The following is a 21,262-nucleotide window of genomic DNA, read 5'->3' as shown; positions in this document are numbered from 1 at the left end:
TTCAAATTTTAGTTTAAAGAAGCTATTTGGACCTGATCAACTTAAACATGATATGTTTTAATCCTCGATTAGGAGCCGCCCAGAGTGGCTGGGGAAACTCAGCCAGATGGGTGGGATATAAATAATAACTTAATATTTTATTAAATATGATACTGAGGTGTGCAAATATTTATTATTCAAGAGAGGCTCCAAAAGTGTCCCTCCAAGTGGTAGGAAAATCCCCTGAAGGGGTTTGAGTGTGTTCTGAGAGGGGGATTGCCCCCCCTTCCTTTTGCAACTAAACAGGAAAGAAATCTGTACCTAATGAGAAATGTCTAGTTGCAACTTGAGTTTAGAGAGAGTTAGTCTACTGTCATGTTCTAGTCTACTTTGGAATGTGCTGTGAATTTAGCCTAATGTTTCTGCTGCAGACAGCCAAGTTGAGTATAACTGCTCTCGCAAGCTAAACTGCAGCGCCTGTAATTTCATTAAGCCTTAGGTAGGTTCCCCTTTGAGAGAGAAATGTGGTTGCTGTTGTTCTGAGGAATTGTTATGACTATATGCCTATGAAAATATGGTGTTCCTTCTAGGAAAAGTGTTATTAAGGGTAGAAGCTTCCATAGCCAGCAATTGTCTATCTGAGTCCAGTTTTAACTTTGATTTGGTTGGACAGAAGGGTTATTGTAAGGCTCCCAATATCAGTCTGTAAGATCAGCCAGGATTAACTAGCCCTTTTCTTGGAAAATGCCCCTTCAGTTTCTGTCTCTTTCTGGTCCCCAAATCGGAGTTTGCCCAGGTTCTCCTTTTGAGTTTGTCAGCCTTAGAAATTGGCCATAGCTTCTTAAGGGTGCACAGTTAAAAAAAAAAAAATGTGAGGGCTTGATCAACCCAAAAACATGGCAAATATTGGAATGGGTGGAAGTGGTGTGTAAAGATTTGTTGTTTTAAAGAGACTGTAGAAGGCCATTTCCCCCCCCCCTCCAAAGAGTACAAGAGGGTGCAATACACAATTTTCCTGCTGCAGAAGTCTTAAGTTTTACAAGATAAACTGCAGTGTCTGATTTTCATCAGCCTTAAGCCTTAAAAAACAACAACAACAACAACAACGAGGTAGTACAAAACTTGTGAACCCTGTAATTTAGGGGGTTGGACTGGATGACCTCAGGGTCCTTCTTTCAACTCCCACTTTATAGCTATGTGGAAGGCCATGTGTCTGCAAGCATTGGAGGGTAATTTTTAAATCCTGGTGTGGTGGTGGGTTGAAATTCAGCCCAGCTTTCCGAGTTAAGAGGAGAGTGTTGTGTTTTGTTTTTTTTTAAAGGAGTGATTATCTAAGTTTTACCATTTCACCTATTATTTAAGTTTTAAAGTTTAAGCACACACATACAAAATTGACCTTCCCTGTAAGAGCCATTTTCCCATACATGAGGGGGGCAGAGAGTTTAGTCTGCCTTGGCTAAAATCACTGAGAATATTTGAATTTTATGAATTCTGACTCTCTGGCCATTTTTACTCATATATAAGGGAGCAGGTATTCTGCTAAATGACCAGAGGGGGTGCACACAAAATAATGATAGCCCACATTTAATAGAGATCTGTACCCCGAAACCTGTAGATAAAGGAGGCATAGCTCCCAATTTATTTTGCCTGGGGTATGAGATGTTTATTTGATACCGTAAACATGATTAATTAGTGCTGAGACTTCATTATTAGGAATTTAATTTGACCAAACTTAGCTAGGTTTGTCTGAATGCTGAAGTTCTAATTATTTAAAGTTTAAGATTTATAAGCCCATTTCCTAAGCAGTGAGAAACAGGAAATGTGTCAGAAAATGTCTTAGGACGAAACCCTAGAAAAATGGATTTAAACTGACCAAACCGAAATTTAATTTGACCAATTTCATTGCTGTTTGGTTAGGGGTGTGAATTGCTAGGTTTCTGTTTAAAAATCCCACCCTGCTCTTTAAAAATCTACTCTTCACGCTTACCTTCCTTTATTCAAGGTAATTTAGCCAATGGATACAATTCTTTCAAATGGTACAATAGGTTTCTAAATCATGAACTCTGTACATGCACAGAGGCTACTGACAAAGCTTAGCCCTGCAGGGAGATTGCTGCAGAGGCCACCTGAAGAACAAGAATAGAATTAAGTATTTGGGCTTTAAAATTCTAACATGCCAAATTCTTTCCACAGGTAAATATGAGAGTGCTCTCTTCAGTAGCTTGTATATAACATTTTTTATGCATCTTAGGAACAACACATGAAATAATTTTTCCTTTCAACAGGATACTGAGGTGAGATCTAGGTGAGAAGAAAGGATTTGCAGTTCTTTCAGAACCTTAATTTCAAATCCCCATCTCTGAAGGGGGGGGCACCTAAGAAATTCATGGAGAATTGCTGTCTTCTCTTCATCCTGCCACAGATTTGCACCTTTGGTCAAAGTACCCCGAAAGACAATCACTGGGCAAATGCTTCCTTTTGACTATGCAAACACAGGCTATTGTCTTTTCCAGTCCAGTGGGTACTCAGGAGGTACCTTCTGATGCTTATCTTGCTTTTATGTTAATCCTGTGAGGAGATACAAACAGTAATTTATTTCCTTCCCTTACAGTCATTTTCCCCTGTTATGCGAAACAAGTTTAAATCCCTACTTCCCTATATTTTAGGTTACAAATAATCTGCTTTTCATTTATTAAGTTAGTTTTCCATTATGTCTATGAAATTGATCTAAGCACAACCAAGTATTCTTTTGTTGGTGTTAACCCATTTTTTCAGTATTTTTGCTTTAACATTCTAGCTGATGTTGTCACATAAAAAAACATTTTTTTTATTCCATTTGGGAACCATTGTTAGGAATTGTGTGTTTTAACATTTAATTTTGGTTCCTCATAGGTCATTTTTGGGGGACATGCCATTTGTTGCATCTCCTAAACTTATGGCTGAAATTTATTTATTTATTTTGACTAACTTGGATGGGGGTCAGGTACCATCTATAAGTTTTTTCCATCACAAAGTTATCTTTTATCAGATAGCACATTGTTTAAATGTGGATCTAATTTTTAATTTTGTTTCCTTCTAATATTTTTACCTTTTGAAAAAATCCAAACAAACTTAGCAGGTAATAACAGTAATTACCTAGAAAAGTGATGACAATATTGAAATGAATAAAATGCTTAATGTATTAAGATTTTATTTTTGCAGAGACCCAAGGAGGCTTTCCCTTTGGCTCTTTTGCCCCTTCCCTCCTAACTGTCTTTTAGCCCCATTACAGGCTATTCCTTCAAAGGAAGTGTTTATGAAAACTGGACAATGAACCTACAGTCCAACTCTTCAGCAGTTGAACATCATCAGAAGTGGCCACATCTATCTCACTCCAAAAGGATATGGACTGACTGGGGGTGGGGGGGCTGGTGACAAGGGGAGGGGGAGCTGAACTGTAAGGACATTTTCTCTCCTTTTGACTTCGAGACTCAGTGCCCCAGAATTGTCTCAAGATCACTATTGCTTCAAGATATGGAATTGATATATAATTGTTACGTTGTATGTTGTGTGACATTATGCAAAAAACCTTGAACTATGTTTGACAGTATATATATTATTTCCACAAAGGGGGGAACCCAATTTTTGTGTTTAATTGTTTTCATGTTTACTGTATGGTGTCTTGGTGCATATTGCTTACACCCCAATGGAGGATTCTCATGCATTTTATGTTTCCTAAAAGATCAGGCTATTTCGTAGTCCAATATTTAGGTTAGACCAATTTATGACCACATTCCTTGTCTCACATGGTATTCCAACCTTCCCTACACATTTTAGATTGTTTTAGGTCATTTTATCAAGAAGAAACTTCAAGATCAAAACAGAACCCCAGATACATGAAGGTGTTTATGCTTTGATTTAGCAGGAATGGTTCCCTATAGGTTAAATTATTAATTTGGACCACTGCCTTTTTAGAATGGTTTTTCACAGTTTGGTTTGGAAAGTGAGAACCAGGGGCATATGTAAATTCTAATTGGACTTTGTTTGAATTGGACAAAGTGTATCCAAGGTGCCATTGGCTTTTGTCCCCTTAAATAGCAAGAGCGCAGGCCCACCCCTTTGAGAGCAGGACCAAAGCCACAGAGGCCCCACAGTTGGTCAGGGTGCGGCATTTCTCTCCAGGGAGTGTCACACCTAACCACATGGGGTAAAAAGGCTTTAGGTCAAGTCAATGCAAGCCCTTACACCAGGGATGCATGTTGATGGGTGTTGCTGTGGCATCAAGAGACCAGAGGACAGCTAGCTTTGACACCTGGGAACACAACACACAAAAAAGAGAAAAAAAACAAAACAAACTGCATTTTCAGTCACAGACGTACCTTTCTGGTAAATAAGCATAAACCACTATTGGAAATGATTCTCCCAAAGTGCTAGAATAGTAATTTAGTAACAAAATGTAGCATATGTTATTTTTACGTAATATCCTATGTCTCGCTAGGTACACTGATACACTTCCAAAGAGCCTTAAGAGGCGTGACATGCAAGTCCCTTTCAGGTTACATACACCCACACCTGGGAGGTTGGATGCCATGATAATATTTAGTGTATATAACATGCAGGACGAAAGGGGGGTGGGAAATATGTCTATCTCTGAACTGTAGTTCAGTGCGGAGAAAGGATTTGCGGTTCTTTCAGAACCTGATGCAAATCTATCTCCGAAGGGGGGAATGATACGGAAATTATGGGGGGGGGTAACCTAAGCAAAGTCTCCTCCTGAGTAAACTCATTTGGGGTATGGAGTGATGCCCTTAAGGGGACCCATCTCTCTGCCATGATCCAGTAGGCGAGAGACCACGTACACAGGGAAATGCCTCAGCAGGTAATCTCTGGGTGTTTCAGGCTAATATCCCTCAACCAGAATCCCATTGTTCTCTCCCAGATAAGTGCTCAAGGTATCCTTGCCAATACTTAACACCCATTCACACTTCTCAGGGCTATCTCCCTGATATTGCTCTGTTTCCCCCATATGCTAATCTTGTCTTTCCTGTTTTCCTATATGTCAATCATGTATAACCCTTCCCTTTTGTGAGGTAGTGATGATGTAGTGATGATGTTTCCAAACTGTATTCTGGGATATGATAGGAGTTTTAAAAGTTCTTGTAACACTGTTCTGGGTGTGCAGTTTGACTGTAACCTATTGCGCAATAAACCCTGTCTTGTCCTTGCTCCAGTGGCTGGACTTCTTTTATTTAACTCCGCAGAAACCAGTGGGCCTATCCCTAAGGGCCAGGTGGCTGGGCAGTTCCACACCTGGGATTTTTTTCCATAACAAAACCATGCTCATAAAAGTTTTAAAACCATTCATTGTTCGACTGCAAACTTGAAGGGTGTATCTCTTGTTCATACATGAATCTTTTGGTTTTCCTCATATTGGTGTTGCGTTTAAGGAAAAAAAAAACATGCTTTGTTCTTCAGTTTAGGATATACCTGACAAAGATGTGTAGAGTTTACTAACCCTTGGGAAAGTTTCACTTCCTTTGTACCTCAGAAGGCCGACACACATTTCACTTCAAATCTGACTTACGCAATACATTGATGGTAATTCTAAGAAGAACATAAGTGGCCAGGAACAAGTAATGAACACAATACTGTTTAAGGAAGTGCGATATGCCTGGCATGCCTTGCCTTGTTGCCAGTAAAAGGGAATTGCTTCCGTGACAAATTTAATAAGTGTCATTGAAGCAATTCCCTTTTGCAGCCAGCAAATGTGTATAGACTAGAGAGAGTACACTTGTTGAATGTCACATGTGAATAACACATGTACAGCTCAATGGTTGTATAGGCATGGACACAGACTGTACACCTGTTGAGTGTAGCATACAAACTCCCCTAAAGTCACTCCCATTTTAAAGCAGTTTTGTATATTGGCCTTTGCCTTACTTGCTGGAATTGCAAGCTAAATTATCTTTGCCCCAGAGTGTTAAAGTTGTTAATGCTTGCTGACATGAAGGGGAAGCAGGAGCTGGAGGCCACGTGTAATATTTGCACCTGTGAGGCGACAGAATACTTTGTATCAGTGAAGAGAGGAATGCAGGAAGCTTGGAATGGGCAAAACCTAGGGAGAAAGCTGGTTTTGGGAGCAGCTGAAAGGAGACATAGGGGAGAAAAGAAAGAAGAGAAGCAAGAAGATAAATTGGCAAAAGAAAAGGCAAAGCAGAAACAAAGCAATAGGAATTGAAATACCAGTGACAAAAACTGCTGTTCAGCGAGCAACAGTTAACTGACTTATAACCAAGTTATAGACTTACTGAAACTGTGCTGCAGTTGCCTCTTCCCTCCCCCATTTATGGGGAGAATTTAGTACTTGTGACAGGCTATATAGATAATCTGGCTGGAAGATCTTCAGTTTGGTTTGATTTACTGCTGCCCTTCTACCCTGGTAGTGGCAGTGCTGCCAATACCACCAATTAGGAGCTGGGAATTCAATTTATAATTAGCACCAAGTGATTGTAGGGCTTCTTTTTCACCAGCTTGAAAGTTCTTCACCTTGTCTGTATAATATGAAGGGATGTTTAAAAACTGGTGGATTTAGATGTAAAAATTACATATATATATTTTTTAAAAAAATCCCTGTCAGAGGATTCCTGTTCAGGAATGCAGTTGAGAGTAGATTAAAAGGAATACCATTAATTTGGAACACACACACACACACACACACACACACACACACACACCAAGGTTAGCAAGGGTTCCCTATTCTAGAACAAATGCAGCTCTGAAGATCAACCTGCTCTCTTGCTTTCCCCGTGATTAAGGCTTTATGGGTGGAAAAGGTAAAACTTTGATCTGTGAACTTATTAACTTGCCTCAGGAAAACTGTGTTAGCTACAGACTCAAGTTCATTAATGTCAGAGTCGGGGTCTTTCCATTCTGGCCTGCCTCTGGTGGTGTAAATGCATTTACTTTAAAAAAATAAAACTTAACAAGATTGTTACTGCAGTAATAATATTAAATATGCTCACATTGATAACATTTTACTATCTTTCTTTTGCAGAAATGCAACCAAAATGTCAACAAATGCAGTGCCAATACAAATGTGCTATATCCAGGAACAGGACTGGATGCTACTGCGAGAAAGGATATGAACTTGGCATCAATGGGAAAACGTGTCAAGGTACACTAACCATTCTGTAATATCATTTTTAAGCCTTCGAGCTCAATGAACTACTTTGGTGGGTTTTCATCTTAATTTCAGGAGATCTTGGAGAGGTTGCATATGATTTTAAATGCATAGTTGTCTGAAGAATCATCACCTTGAAATAGTAATATATTTGTGCTAGAACAGGATAGCATTTCAGTCCTGGGCATGGATGAGTGAGAAAATAGCCAATGGTCAAACAGGACATTACTTTTATGCAAGGGTCCTAAAAAAGGTCAAAATGTTGGAATCAGTGCTGTCACTCTTCAGATTAGCAAGATCCTTTGTCAAGGAGTGAGAGAAATGGAATGTCATTGCTGCTTAGCCAAGATCATCTGACTTAACAGAGCAGAACAGAGGGGTGAGATTGGCAGATCATGGGGAAAAGAGAACATTGAAACCCTGAAAACATAGTAGAGTGCAGTTACAGAATTGCTGGAAGGAAGCTGAAAGTCATCCTGCTTTTAACTAGGATGTGAACATTCTTACATCAACTTTCACATGTTTACTGGGTAGCCCTCAGATGGTCAGACCATCTTTTCAGACAGCTAATGTCCCAGATTCCAGCTGTACCATATGGCTTGAGACTCAAGAAGATACATGAAAGAAAGCTTGATGATTAGACAAAAGGAAGGGGGCTTTGTATGTAAATCTCTCATTCTAACACTTGCTTATAATCAAACCATTTTGATGTTCCCATCAGATGTAAATGAATGCAGTCTGTATGGGGTCTGTAGCCAAACTTGTGAAAATTCAGATGGCTCGTATGCTTGCAGCTGTGTGGAAGGTTATCTTCTTCAGCCAGACAAAAAATCTTGCAAAGTTAAAAGAGGTAAGTAGAAACAGTTGTCACCTATGTAGTTCTTTCCCCCAGCTCTTTTCATATTTATCTTTATTTTTAGTAGATAAAACTTACTGCCTTAGTAAATGTGATGGATTATGCCAAAGTATGAATAAAATTTCTTTCATTTTTACATTTTATATAGTTGGAAAACCAGAACAGAACCCTCAAGGAGTTCAAACCCCTTGCAGATAGAAAACTAACACATCAGCGGAAAGCTGGATTAAAACCTTTCCCAAAATATTAGATGGTAGTCTTTATATTAGTCAAAAACATTTGAAAAAGTTTAATGTGAGTGGACAGCTCCACTCAGTGAAGGTTAATTCAGTCAGTTCTGTCCTTCAACCAGATCTCATCTGGTTCTCTCCCACATACAGATGAGTATTTATAATAATTTAAGTCCACCTTAAATGAAACTATCAGGAAGTAATTATTCCCTTTGGATGTTAGACCTGAGACTCTGCCTTGCTCCTAGCAACATCCCATGAGAATTGATTTAATGATATTAATACTATGCCTTATTAGATAATTAATGCATATTTTCATTAGCAATAATAAACTAAGCATTTAAGGGAATTAGCAAGTTTGGTTTAATGAAGTCAAATTGAGGAAAGGATTTCCCTAGTCAATGTGTTGACTCTACAGCCTATTTTTTCCCTGCAATCTGTTCACCATCAGCATGCATAATGACACACAAGGCACTCTGCCTTACTGTGAAAAAGAGAAGAAAAAGAAATCGGGATGTAAAAGAAGACCACCCTTCTCCATGGTGCAAATGAAAAACAAAATAAATGGGGGAAAAAATTACTAGGTTGCCTTCATATACTTTTACAATGGAGTAAGTCCCATTGAATTCACTGTAACTTCTGAGTGGACATGTATGGTGTTGCACTGAAACTAAAATAAACATAGCACCATGAAGCTATGAGCCGTACACATGTGTAAAGGCATTTATAAGCCCAAGAAATAAAACTTGTTTAGATTTAATATTGATCCACAAACCACAGCAATGGATTTGAAATATAGTAATATAATACAAACTAAGATTATGCAGCAAAAATCAATTTCAATATTTCTTTTCACTTGTCATTCATCATGAATGTCATTTTAGTGGGATTTGGCAGGTGTCATTGCTGATACTGTACTCACAACTGCCAATTAACTACTGATAAACACTTTATTTTTCTTTTTTTACTTTAACCTAGTTTTTTTTCTGTTAAGAAATAAGTATTTGTCAGTATTTGGGTAGATACCTAAGGTCTACTTGTGATTAACAGATGTTGGATTACAGCATTCATCAGATTAGGCGAGCCACTAATTGAAAGTATAGTGATATTCAGCAAACTTTTTTTGTTTTTGTTTATATTTCTTTTCTTTTTGGTGCAGCCCATCTATATATTTTGCATTTCCTATTATTCAGTGGTACCAGAGAGGTACCTCCTTTGGGTTGCAGATAAACAGTGACAACCATCCCTGCCTGGTTAGTAGTGTACAGTGTCAATGTAGGGCTTTGTTCTGGCCTATACACTTCTATGTTTTATGACAGAAAAATCTTCCTTTGCTCTTCCTTCCCTGTTTCCTTGTAAGCAATGGACTTTGCTGGAAGGAAAATGTCCATTATATGAAGTTTTCTTTTTCATTTCATTTTGTTTGGCCTGCCCTAGCAGCTGTTCCTGCACTTCATTGCCTCTACATCCCTCCCATAGCTGGGAGAGCTATCTTGTAAGGAAATGTAGAGCCTGGAATTAATTATTTGTTCCTTTCACCCTCATGGGCCCAGAATCTTGGCAGTATTCTATCATCCAAAATGACCAGAACTCTGCATCAATCAGCTGCTTTTTTAAAAAATGCATCCAGTGGCAGTAAATCACTGGGGCTTGCTGTTGATATCCAACAAATTTCTATGTCGGATATTCACATAGGCAGGCTCAGTTTCATTTTTTACTTCAGGTGTTGCTGAACTAGAGCTCCCATTATCCCTGACCATTGGCCACACTGGCTGGGGCTGATGGGTGTTGGAGTCCAACAACACTCCTAGCCCTGCTTTCTGGTATCAGTGTATGTGGTTGCACAAGAGGAGCCTTTTCCAACTCTGAAGAAAGATTGCAGTACAGTACTTACTCAGATGAAGCGCCATGTTTTTATTATATTCCCATAGAATTTTCAGTTGCAGCCATTTTATTTTAATAGCTAGCTATTAATCAGTCGATTCTCTAAATCAGCAGTGGGCAACCTCTGATACGCAGGGCCTATTTAGGCAGCCGATCCTAATTTATTACTACTTTTACCTGTGAGGCTGTTTTTCCCCCAAGCCACGCCCACCTTTGATGCCATTTATGATGTCAGGTAAGAGGCAGGTGAAGATGTGACTGCAAAGGAACAGCCAGGAATCTTAAAACTCACTCCTGATTGTTTATTGGCTAGTGGGGCTTGTACTTGGTGCCTTTTAAATTTGGCACCCAATGCAAGCACCAAGAGAAGCCCATCTCTGCTGAAAGTAGGGCTTGGAGTCTATGCTGATCAGCAGTAACTTCAAGCCTCACTGGGTTCAGCTACACTTTAGAATTTTCAATCAGGAACTTGGGGGGGGTGGAGCTGACCCTTGCCAAAGTTGAGCCTGACGACATTGCCAGCTAGCCGATCGGCTTGTTCAAGATCATTGCCCACAATCAATCCACTGGAGACATTGCAGAATATTTCTCCCATTTTAAACATGTTATTTCACCCTACTCTCTAAGGCAGATTTTCAGGGGACATAAGAGGTCTGAAAGAGGGAATATGTGAAAGTTACCTGTTTGCCTTCAACAAGAGAAACATTCTGAGTGGGGTGGTTTCATTCATGAGTGTACATTTTTCTATATATAGTGTCTGTTCAGATTCTGTGCCGCAAATAAATGACTGTGACAGCAGCATCAGACCCTGGAGTCTCAAATTTCAGTGGTGCCCTGTGTGACATCAAAATCTAGTGCCACCCCTCCCACCTTTTGCTTTCCATTGGACTTCATAGTTGTGGTGCCTGCTGTGGCATCCCAGAAGCTCCACACCCTGGGCAACCAAACTAGTCAAGCTCCCCTAGATCTGCATTTGCTGCCAGTACCTTATGAATGTCAAACCAGTCTGAGCTTAACTAAACCTCCATCCTATGATTCAGTTACAGGTAGGTGCCGTGTTGGTCTGCCATAGTCAAAACAAAATAAAAAATTAAAAAAATTCCTTCCAGAAGCACCTTAGAGACCAACTAAGTTTGTTCTTGGTATGAGCTTTCGTGTGCATGCACACTTCTTCAGATGCACTGAAACAGAAGTCACCAGACCCCGATATATAGTGAGAGAGTTGGGAGGGGTATTACTCAGAAGGGAATGGGTGATTGGCTGATAGGTGTGGAAAACCTGTTGACGACTGTTAACGACTGCAATTGGTCTTACAGGAAAAAGCAGGGGGTGAGATGGCTGGCTAAAGATAGCTTTGTCATGTATAATGAGATAAGAATCCAATGTCTTTGTTCAGACCAGGTTCTCCATGGTTTTAAGTTTGGTAATTAGTTGCAATTCAGCAACTTCTCTTTCCAGTCTATTTCTGAAATTCCTTTGTAGTAAGACAGCTACTTTGAGATCTTGTATAGAATGTCCTCCATCCTATGAGTCCTATTTCTCCCAATTTTACTCTTGAGTGGTATCCCTCGACCCATTAGGATTCATTCAGGATGGTTTCAACCTCTCACATTGTTGATGCTGCGTTCTGTTCTGACAGAAGGATGCTTAGCCAACATACCACTTCAAAGACTGGGCAAGAAGAAGCAGAGGAAAAGTTGCTATATTGGAACCATGATCAGGTTGTTTAGGTTTTGTGTTGTGCTGGGATAAAAGGGCTTCCTTTCTTGCAGTACAGCACAGAAGAGCTCTCACCTGCCCATAACTTGTCTGCCCTTTTCTAGCTGTTTCTGTCCCTTAACTTCCCTGTTTCTTCCTTTCCTTTCACCTTACTCTTTCTCCCCACTTCACTACTTATGGTAAATTCTGTCTCTGTATGTGGCACGTGTGCTCTGCCTTCCCCCAGCTATGACTGCTTTTAGTTGCCCTGCCCTTCACCTCACCAGTCCTAGTGGACAGTGACCATCATTGGCTTAAAAAAAAATCAAGTTCCAAAATGAGATTTGAAATTAGATGCTGAAATAGCTGCCATAAAGCTGTGATCAGATTTCTTACAATCCTTTTATGTCTACTTTTTCTTTTAAAAAGCCCCCAAATATCTAGTTGATAACTAGGCTGCAGGCCTGCTCCTTGATAATCATCCATTTAGCTGACTGGAATCAATCGGACTCATATTTGCATTACTGAGAGTAGGCCAGAACCCCTAGTTGGGGGGGGGGGATGAAATAGAGTTTTGCTGAAGATTCAGAACCTTTATTCTTCTTTGCAAGGCTTTCACAACTATATTAGTGTCAATGCAAGAAAAAGAATATCAAAAACAGCTACTTAAATTTTTAGCTTCTGGAAAAGCTCGTGCAAGGTTATATTTCTCATTTATAGCAGATCTATGGGAAAAAATAGACTGTAATGAAAGGAAGAGAGCCTTACTATGATCAAAAGATGTCTGCTCTGCACAGTCTTTAATGTGTATGTTTTCCTACTCTTCTAAAAAAGATTCAGAACAAATTGACAATGCTCATGTGAGAAACTCACTAAATTAAATTAAAGTTTTAGGATTTCAAATCTGTACTGCTCTTTTTTCAGGCATATAAGTGTGAAATATATTTCTGCTCTTGTTTTCTTTCAAATACTGTACTTCGTGGATTCTTTTTCCACCTACCCTTTGCCTCAGTCCTAGCAAATTTCCGGATCCTATTGAATCATCTGTTATACAAGTAAAGCTTGTTTTTAATATAGCAAGATGATTCAAAGTGGATTGTAGTTTTTCCCCAGTGTTTTTCTGTCTTTCCTTTGTAAAAGATGTTCTATAAGGTAAGCATATCCTCTAGTACTCTGAAGATTTTCTTCAGCAATAGAGTTGCAGCTGATGGTGGCAGCGTAGCAGGGGGAGACTTTGGTTTCTGATGTGCTGTGACACTGTTTATTGATCCGTGGTTCAAGTAAAAAGCAGATAGGAAGAGAATAGAATACAAGTCTTTCATCATCTTAACCACAGTCAAGGAGCAAACTAACTACCTTTTGAGAAAGAGAGATATAATTAAGGACTTTTTTATATATGTGGGTTAGAGGTGTGCCATTTCATGTCTCATTAAAACACCAAATACAGCATCATTATTTGAACAGTTTAAAACTCATTTGGCCTAATTATAGTCTCGTTGTCACTAGAATATTGCTTTTCTTAAAGCCTTTCAAATACAGCAAAGTAGACCCACATATATATGTTCGAAACACTGCAAAACTGCTCAGATTATGCGCTTTTCTTTGTTGCTTATCTCTAGCTGTTGTGCATCTGAGATCTTGTATACACTTGAGATTTGGAATATAATGTAGTGTAGGGAAAAATAACAGAATGCTTTTAGAAAGATCAGAGGCCACTAGAGAGAGAACAGGACCACAGCAAGTCATTTTGAAACAAGCCCTGAAGGATAGCTCAGTTGGTAGAGCACGAAACTCTATCTCAGAGTCACTGATTAAAGCCCCACGTTGAGTGAAAGATTCCTGCATTGCAGGGGGTTGGACTAGATGTCCCTCATGGTCCCTTCCAACTCTACAAATCTGTGATTCTTTGAAGAGAAGGGTAACACAAGACAAGCAAAAATAGGTAGTAAAAGCAGGAAACTTGTGCAATTGACAAGGATGTTCAATTAACAAGGATGTTCAAGCCCCTGTGAATGAATAAGAACTATAGAACGAAAGTTTCTGCTGGTGGCTTGTTCCTAAGTTAGGCGAATCTTGCCATAGAGGATATGTAAAGAGAGGAGGCACCAGTTTACATTATCTTCTGTATGTTTGGTTTTGTGGAAAACCCAGTGCAAAAAGAACTTATAAGCGCCCTACCTTCCATGCTTATAAAGTTGTGGGGTTTCAACTGGCCAGCTGTCAACCATGTAAAGTTGAATCTGCACAATGCAAGTAAGCTGCGAGTTACCTGCGTTATCTAAACTTGTCCAGCAAATTGTGTATTGCATAAAACATTTAAAATGTGATGCATATAGTTTAGAGTTTCTTCCAACAAGCTGGTCTACACAATACGTGACTTACGACGACTGCACTTAAGACCTGTCTTAGAAGCTAGCATAGTGTGTTCCAGATGTTGAGGACTATCATCCCTGACCATTGGGCATGCTGGCTGGGGCAATGGAAGTTGGAGTCCACAACATTAGGAGGACACGGCATTGGCTACTCCTGCCTTAGAGCTATAAACACTTTGGTTGTGAATATAGAAATTTGTTTATTTTATTCAAAACAAAATACTTAGATCTTTCATCCAGACGGCAACGTATCGTTGATATAAACCAAAGCTGAGTAAAGCAATATAGTCAAATGACAACAAATAGTAGGGCTGAATAAGAGAAGAAGAAGAGTTTGGATTTGATATCCCGCTTTTCACTACCCGAAGGAGTCTCAAAGCGGCTAACATTCTCCTTTCCCTTCCTCCCCCACAACAAACACTCTGTGAGGTGAGTGGGGCTGAGAGACTTCAGAGAAGTGTGACTAGCCCAAGGTCACCCAGCAGCTGCATGTGGAGGAGTGGAGACGCGAACCCGGTTCCCCAGATAACGAGTCTACCGCTCTTAACCACTACACCACACTGGCTCTCTTTAAGGACATAAAGACAATAACTGGTCTGCTAACCCAACCAAACACCTACCAAAATAGCAGGAAACATTAATATCCTTTCAAAAATTATATTTTAATACCTATTTACTGTGAAGACTCTCACATTTAAATACCTGGAATAGTTGCATCCTGTAAGCACATACAACTTCCTGCAGTTTTCTGAAAATTCATGAGCAGTTGCAACAAGTGGGTGTCATGAAGCTAATCAAAGTGAATCAGAATGGAAGACAAATCTGGTTGTTTTCTTCCAGAGGCAAGCAAATCTCTACAGCGAATTGTCATTGCTTATCTGTTCCAGTTTAGGATATTGTCAGTCTTGTTGTTTTAAATGATGGTCCTAAGGAGGATGGCAACTTGCCAGACCTCTCCAGGAGGAATATGAGTTAACACGTATAGATTAGGTGTCAACATGTGACCGACACAACCTCTAATGATGTGAATTATTATTTAGTTCCAGTTTTATGAAGTTTGTGTTGGTGCATGGCCTTACTGCATGATATTCTCCTGAGACAAATTCTAGTTCAGGGATGGGAGTGTGCTGAACATAGACTTTTATATTCCAAATCACAAGCCTGTTGTCTTCACCTTTGTTTTCACCAACTATGATCAGCACTTTTAAAAATATCAGTTACTGCAGTTCAATATTGAATATACCATTTCCCTTGTCATAAACCTGGGAGGATGTGCAAAGCCCTCTTTGGGAGGTATCGTTCAGTACCATTATCCAATATGAATTTCTTGGACACACTGCCATACATTTTCATCATTATACAGAAAGAGTACAGCAATCATTCTCGAATTTCATTTATTTTTATTTTCCCTTAACTTTTAATACTAGTTTGTTGCTGCAAATGTTCATTTTTAGTTTTATGCCTGAGAAAGGTTATTGCATCCCTTTAGAGCCTAGATGTTTTTTTTAAAAAAAACAGCAACACAATACTATATTTTCAGTGTGGAACTGGAGTCTGTGTTGTATAAAAGCTAGATAGTTAAGTTTCTATTTCAGAAAACCAGATTCATACCCCTGCTTAGTTTATAATCTAACTTCTCTAGCCTAACTTCATCTGGCTTCATCAGGGTAATTCCAGTTCAAGTCTTCGCAAATTAATCTGTCAGGAGATCTGAGGAGATAAGGGAATTTATATAGGGGAAGGTGGCCTGACGTCCTGACTCACATACCCTCCAACATTTCTCTGAGGAAAATAGGGACGTCCAGTGCTATTTTTCTAGAAAAAGATGCTAGAACTCACCATGAACGCATCCCTCATTCTCTTAGGTGGCAATTGTGCCCACCTGAGAGGTGCTGGAACTGAGTTCTGGTGAATTTTCCGACTGGAAAAAAAGCCCTGGGGACATCCTATTCCATGTCCCTCCAACATTTCTCTGATGAAAATAGGGGCATACTAAGGAAAAGCGGGACATTGTAGGATCAAATAAGAAACCAGGATGGCTTCTGTCAATCGAGGACTGTCCCTTGGAGGGTCTGAATTCAGCAGATCCATTGTCCAGTTTCCCTAGCACACTTTCTGGATGGACCAGCTGTCCTGGTGATGCACAGAATAGAGAAGGTATATTTTCCTCAGGGGTTTGAGGATCATGGTGTCTGATAGTAGTTTCTTCAAGAACTTCTCTCAGCCCGTTCATTCCTGGGTGAAAGTTCAGACCAGATTTAGACTTCATACTGTTACCAAAGCCTGGCGCCCATCCTTCTCTCTGCCAAGCCATGGCAGGAGCGTATGGGATTTCAGGCACCCACACAGGGTCTATGTCCCTTTGGAGAATAGAAGACACTGTGGAGAGTCTCATGCATTAAGAAATAGGGGTTATTCGCCTATTTACACCTCAGTCTGTATGGAGGGGGTCCTGATCTTGCAGCATGGCCCAGAGCACTGCAGGCAGTCCTTCCTTCACCCTCGCCAAGATGGATCTCCCCCTTACTTATTTCTCCTCCTTCCCAGAAGCACCTTGCCCTCCCCCAGAGCAGTTACCCTGGCAACCTTTCCAACCCCTGACCCAGTTCACACCTCAAGGCAGTTCTCTTGCATTGGCAACAACCTTCAATGGCTCTCTATTGTTCCCTCAACCTAGCTTGGTTAGGCTGATTTGCATAACCCAGCCCAGGAATTCCCAGTCTGGCACAGCCCTGCACTTTGTTAATCAAAACCCTGGCATTTATTAATTTATAGGTTTTGCCACAAATCTCTAGCAGTACCTTTCTTTCTGTCACTCTGCACAGCTAGCATTCCGCCTCTTCTTTCCTGTCCAATTTGAGTACACTCATGGGTGCTTCTGAAGCAGGCATAAATGAAATGAAAAATAAAAATAAAAATTCCTTCCAGTAGCACCTTAGAAACCAACTAAGTTTGTTCTTGGTATGAGCTTTCATGTGCATGCAAACTTCTTCAGATGCACACGAAAGCTCATACCAAGAACAAACTTAGTTGGTCTCTAAGGTGCTACTGGAAGGAATTTTTTATTTTGTTTTGACTATGGCAGACCAACACGGCTACCTAACTGTAGGCAAAAATGAGTAACTCGTGCTCAAAGGACAACTAAAAACTGTGGCTTATTTAAACACACACACACACACACACACACACACCATGCTAAAATGGGCCACATCTTCACAACTTAATCTTAAATGTAAGGTGGCTGGTCATTACTGAATCTTCTTCCAACGCAATGAAAGTGGGATTAGCACTCCAGGTTGGAATCTATATTAACTGATATAATTCCTGAAAGGAATTGTTGGGTATATTTTAATGTGTTCATTTTTATTTGTTAATTAACCTTTCCCTTCTTTCCTTAACGTTTGTTCTGTTTGTTTTTCAGATCCTAATGATTCGCCTCCAGTTCTTTTGATTGCAAGCTCTGATACTATTGAGGTCCTATATCTAAATGGAACTAAAGCACCCACCTTTGGCTTTGTGAGAGGAATTCAAACATTGGATTTTATATACAGCACGAACACAATTTGTTGGATTGAATCAAGGGAATCTTCAAGTCAGCTGAAATGCGTCGAGACATCAAAAACTGGCATGCCAACAGATGAATGGATAATAAGCAGTATTCCTTATCTTCACAGTAAGTATTTTAAGTTTGAGAAAGTAAGCAAAATGATAAGAAGAGCCTCTGTCTTTTCAGCAAACTTCCTTACAGATTTAATGTTATTATACAAACGTTATTTAGGGTGGCATCTTACAGTAGTAATCAAGGGAGATAAAAGGCCATATAATTGTCATATCTAAAGTCCTGCCCATGGAAACATTGTAAGCAGAGAGGTTTGGATGTGATTAGGAACATCTCTAAATTTCTTCTCAGTTTGGGTGTGTGAGAGGGGAAGTTGGATGAATCCAAGCCATTTCTTGGTTTTCCCTTTTTCGCCGTATTGATGTCAGTGCTCCTTTTGGATGTCATAGGTTTCAGCAGTCATACAGAAGGGAAATCTGTATGGTTCTCCCTTTTCTGATATGGGTGCTCTGTGAAGTCAGAGAAGACCATCCAACAAATCCTATTGCACCTGGGACTTCCTCACATGTGACACTCTTATTTCTCTTCCTTCATAAATCTGGTCGTCGTCGTCCCCGTCCCCCCCGACTGAGTCTTAGAATACGGCAATGTACAAGTTTAAATAAACAAGCTGTGTAATGCTATTGGGTATAGTTTTATTTTTTTGTTCAGAAACAATGAGCGCCTTTTAAAAATTGGGAGTGGACATGAACAATATTAGATTCTTTGTGTTTAGAGAAAAGGCAACTTGAGGCTTTTTGATTTGAAGACTGTTATGATGGCTATGAATTTGAACATTTATTCTTGGATTGAAAAGCTCACTATAAACAAGTGGAACAGAATTACTTTAAGCATAGCCAAGTTGTCATTGTGCAATTCTTCTGAGTCACTTTGAAAACAAAGTCATTTAATGCTTTGAAGGAATTTAATAAAGACAGTAAGGGCATTAATGTATGAGAAGGTTGGGCTGTCCTGTCACCATGTATAAGCTGTTCATTTTATCAATATGTCACAGAGCAGCTGGAGTTTGATGAGATGGTCTATGCATTTCACCATGACGGTTCTGCAGTTGATGCTAAAGTCTGAATATTCCTCGCATGCATAATTACATAAACACTCCATCACACCATATAAGCAAAAATAATGAACTAATTGGAGAGTGCTTGAATATTTGTCCCTGTATGTTGTTCCAGAGAAGTCTTTCTGGGCTTTTCTTCAACTTGTTTTCAGACCATGCACCAGCATTTCCTTGCATTCTCTTCTCCACACCCCATCAAAATAAAAATGACAACCTTATTTCCATTGTATTTCACTTTGAAAATCCATAATAATGGAAATTAAAGTAAGCAAAAAGAAAATCTTCCTCTCTTTAATATGTACTCAGGTTTTGCTCATTCACAAAGGAAATTGATTATAAGCAAAAGAAAGATGGGTGAAAATGCACGTAATGAGCCATTGAGATCAAGAGTATGGCTCAATAACTGACACCTGAAAATGTTTAACAAAGCATGAATAGCCTGCATGTGCAATGCAGAGCTAAAATGAGTGCAAAATTGCCTCGTTATTTATCCTGAAACTTTCTCAATAACTGAACAAGGGTCTATTTTCAAGCCCTGTATTATATATCTCTTTCCTGTAGAATCCTTAATGGGTGAAAACTAAAATCTGCCTAGTTAAATGGGAAAAGAAAGTGTGCAGTAATTTAACATCTTCAGTTCAAAGGAGACAAGCCCTTCCTAAGTGGTCACTTTCTACATCATATGAAATTGAATATCTTAGAAATAATGCAAATTGTTGCCATGATTATCTGTTTTATTGCCAAGGACAGCCCACCACGTGCATGCTGATTAAGTGTGGTGTTGCAGAAGTCAGTGAGACTTCAACAAAAGGTACACACCCTTTTATAAGTATATGAAACTATTGATTTCAATTTTTTTAAAAAAAGCAAAATTCTTTTTAAAAGGTTCTAAGTACGTAATAGCTTGCACTACTGCAAAGAGAACTGATGTATAGAATTTCAGAATCCTGCTAAATCTCAGATCTATGACAAGGAACAGGCCATAGCAGCCTGAATGTTTGACAGTAGGCTAGGCTTAGGGGCAGCTGCATTATTTAGTTGTCTTTACTTTCTTTTTTATATTTTATTGAAAGTTTTATAGTGAAGTAAAGTAAATTAGGAAAAAAGAGAAAGAAAGAAATACATAAAAAAATGCAAAGGAAAACAATATTAATGAAATTAACAATAACATGTAATTAAGATTGCAGAACTATGTAGCATATATGTAAGTAGATAAACTTATTATTTCCCTCAAGTATACATCAGTTCAGGAGTCAACTATGTTTTTGATAAATATGTTCCAAATATCATTAAATTTGTCCATATATAATCTTTGTCTGAAAGCAAACCTTTCATAGGTTGCAAGAGTTGTCATGTTGTCTATCCATTGATCAAAGGGAGCATATTTTTATCCTTCCAATGTCTTTTTGCAGATGTAAGGGCATGGAGAATCCATTTACGTTGACTGATTGTCAAGTTCCATATATTAGATAAAGATAAAGGGACCCCTGACTCTGGGGTTGCGGTGCTCATCTCGCTTTACTGGCCGAGGGAGCTGGCATACAGCTTCCAGGTCATGTGGCCAGCATGACTAAGCCGCTTCTGGTGAACCAGAGCAGCGCACGGAAACGCTGTTTACCTTCCTGCTGGAGCGGTACCTATTTATCTACTTGCACTTTGACGTGCTTTCGAACTGCTAGGTTAGCAGGAGCTGGGACCGAGCAACGGGAACTCACCCCGTCACGGGGATTCGGGGATTCGAACCATCAACCTTCTGATTGGCAAGCCCTAGGCTCAGTGGTTTAACCCACAGCAGCACCCACATATATATATATATATATATATATATATATATATATATATATATGACGAAACTTTAAACTCTTTCCCCACAGTAGTATTTATATCTCCGGCGGGCTAGGGACAAAGGTGAGAGCTGTTTCCTAGTTCTGCTGGATCTCTCAGCGGCCTTTGACACCATCGACCATAACATCCTTCTAGACCGGCTAGAGGGGTTGGGAGCTGGAGGCACTGTTATACAGTGGTTCCGCTCCTTCCTCCTGGGCCGTGTTCAGAAAGTGGTGGTGGGGGATGAGTGTTCAGACCCCTGGGCTCTCACTTGTGGGGTGCCTCAGGGTTCTGTCCTCTCCCCCATGCTTTTTAATATCTATATGAAGCCGCTGGGAGAGATCATCAGGGGGTTTGGGCTGGGTGTTCATCAGTATGCAGATGATACCCAGCTCTACCTCTCTTTCAAATCAGAACCAGTGAAGGCCGTGAAGGTCCTGTGTGAGTGCCTGGAGGTGGTTGGAGGATGGATGGCGGCTAACAGATTGAGGTTGAATCCTGACAAGACAGAAGTACTGTTTTTGGGGGACAGGAGGAGGGCAGGTGTGGAGGATTCCCTGGTCCTGAATGGGGTAACTGTG

The 21,262-nt window shown here is 39.8% G+C and overlaps 1 protein-coding gene across 1 annotated transcript in view; it reads left to right on the top strand.

The window, feature by feature from the left end:
* LRP1B (LDL receptor related protein 1B) overlaps positions 1-21,262 on the top strand; it is a 754,577-nt gene that overhangs the window by 435,886 nt on the left and 297,429 nt on the right. The window contains 3 exon segments of the mRNA XM_033164188.1: positions 7,013-7,132; positions 7,860-7,988; positions 17,600-17,851. Of these exon segments, the coding sequence (XP_033020079.1) occupies positions 7,013-7,132; positions 7,860-7,988; positions 17,600-17,851 (501 nt within the window).

This window comes from Lacerta agilis, chromosome 1, assembly GCF_009819535.1.
Source record: "Lacerta agilis isolate rLacAgi1 chromosome 1, rLacAgi1.pri, whole genome shotgun sequence".
Taxonomy (NCBI): Eukaryota; Metazoa; Chordata; class Lepidosauria; order Squamata; family Lacertidae; genus Lacerta; species Lacerta agilis.
The sequence above is the reverse complement of the archived record's forward strand: the minus strand, read 5'-3'. Positions and strand labels throughout refer to the sequence as shown.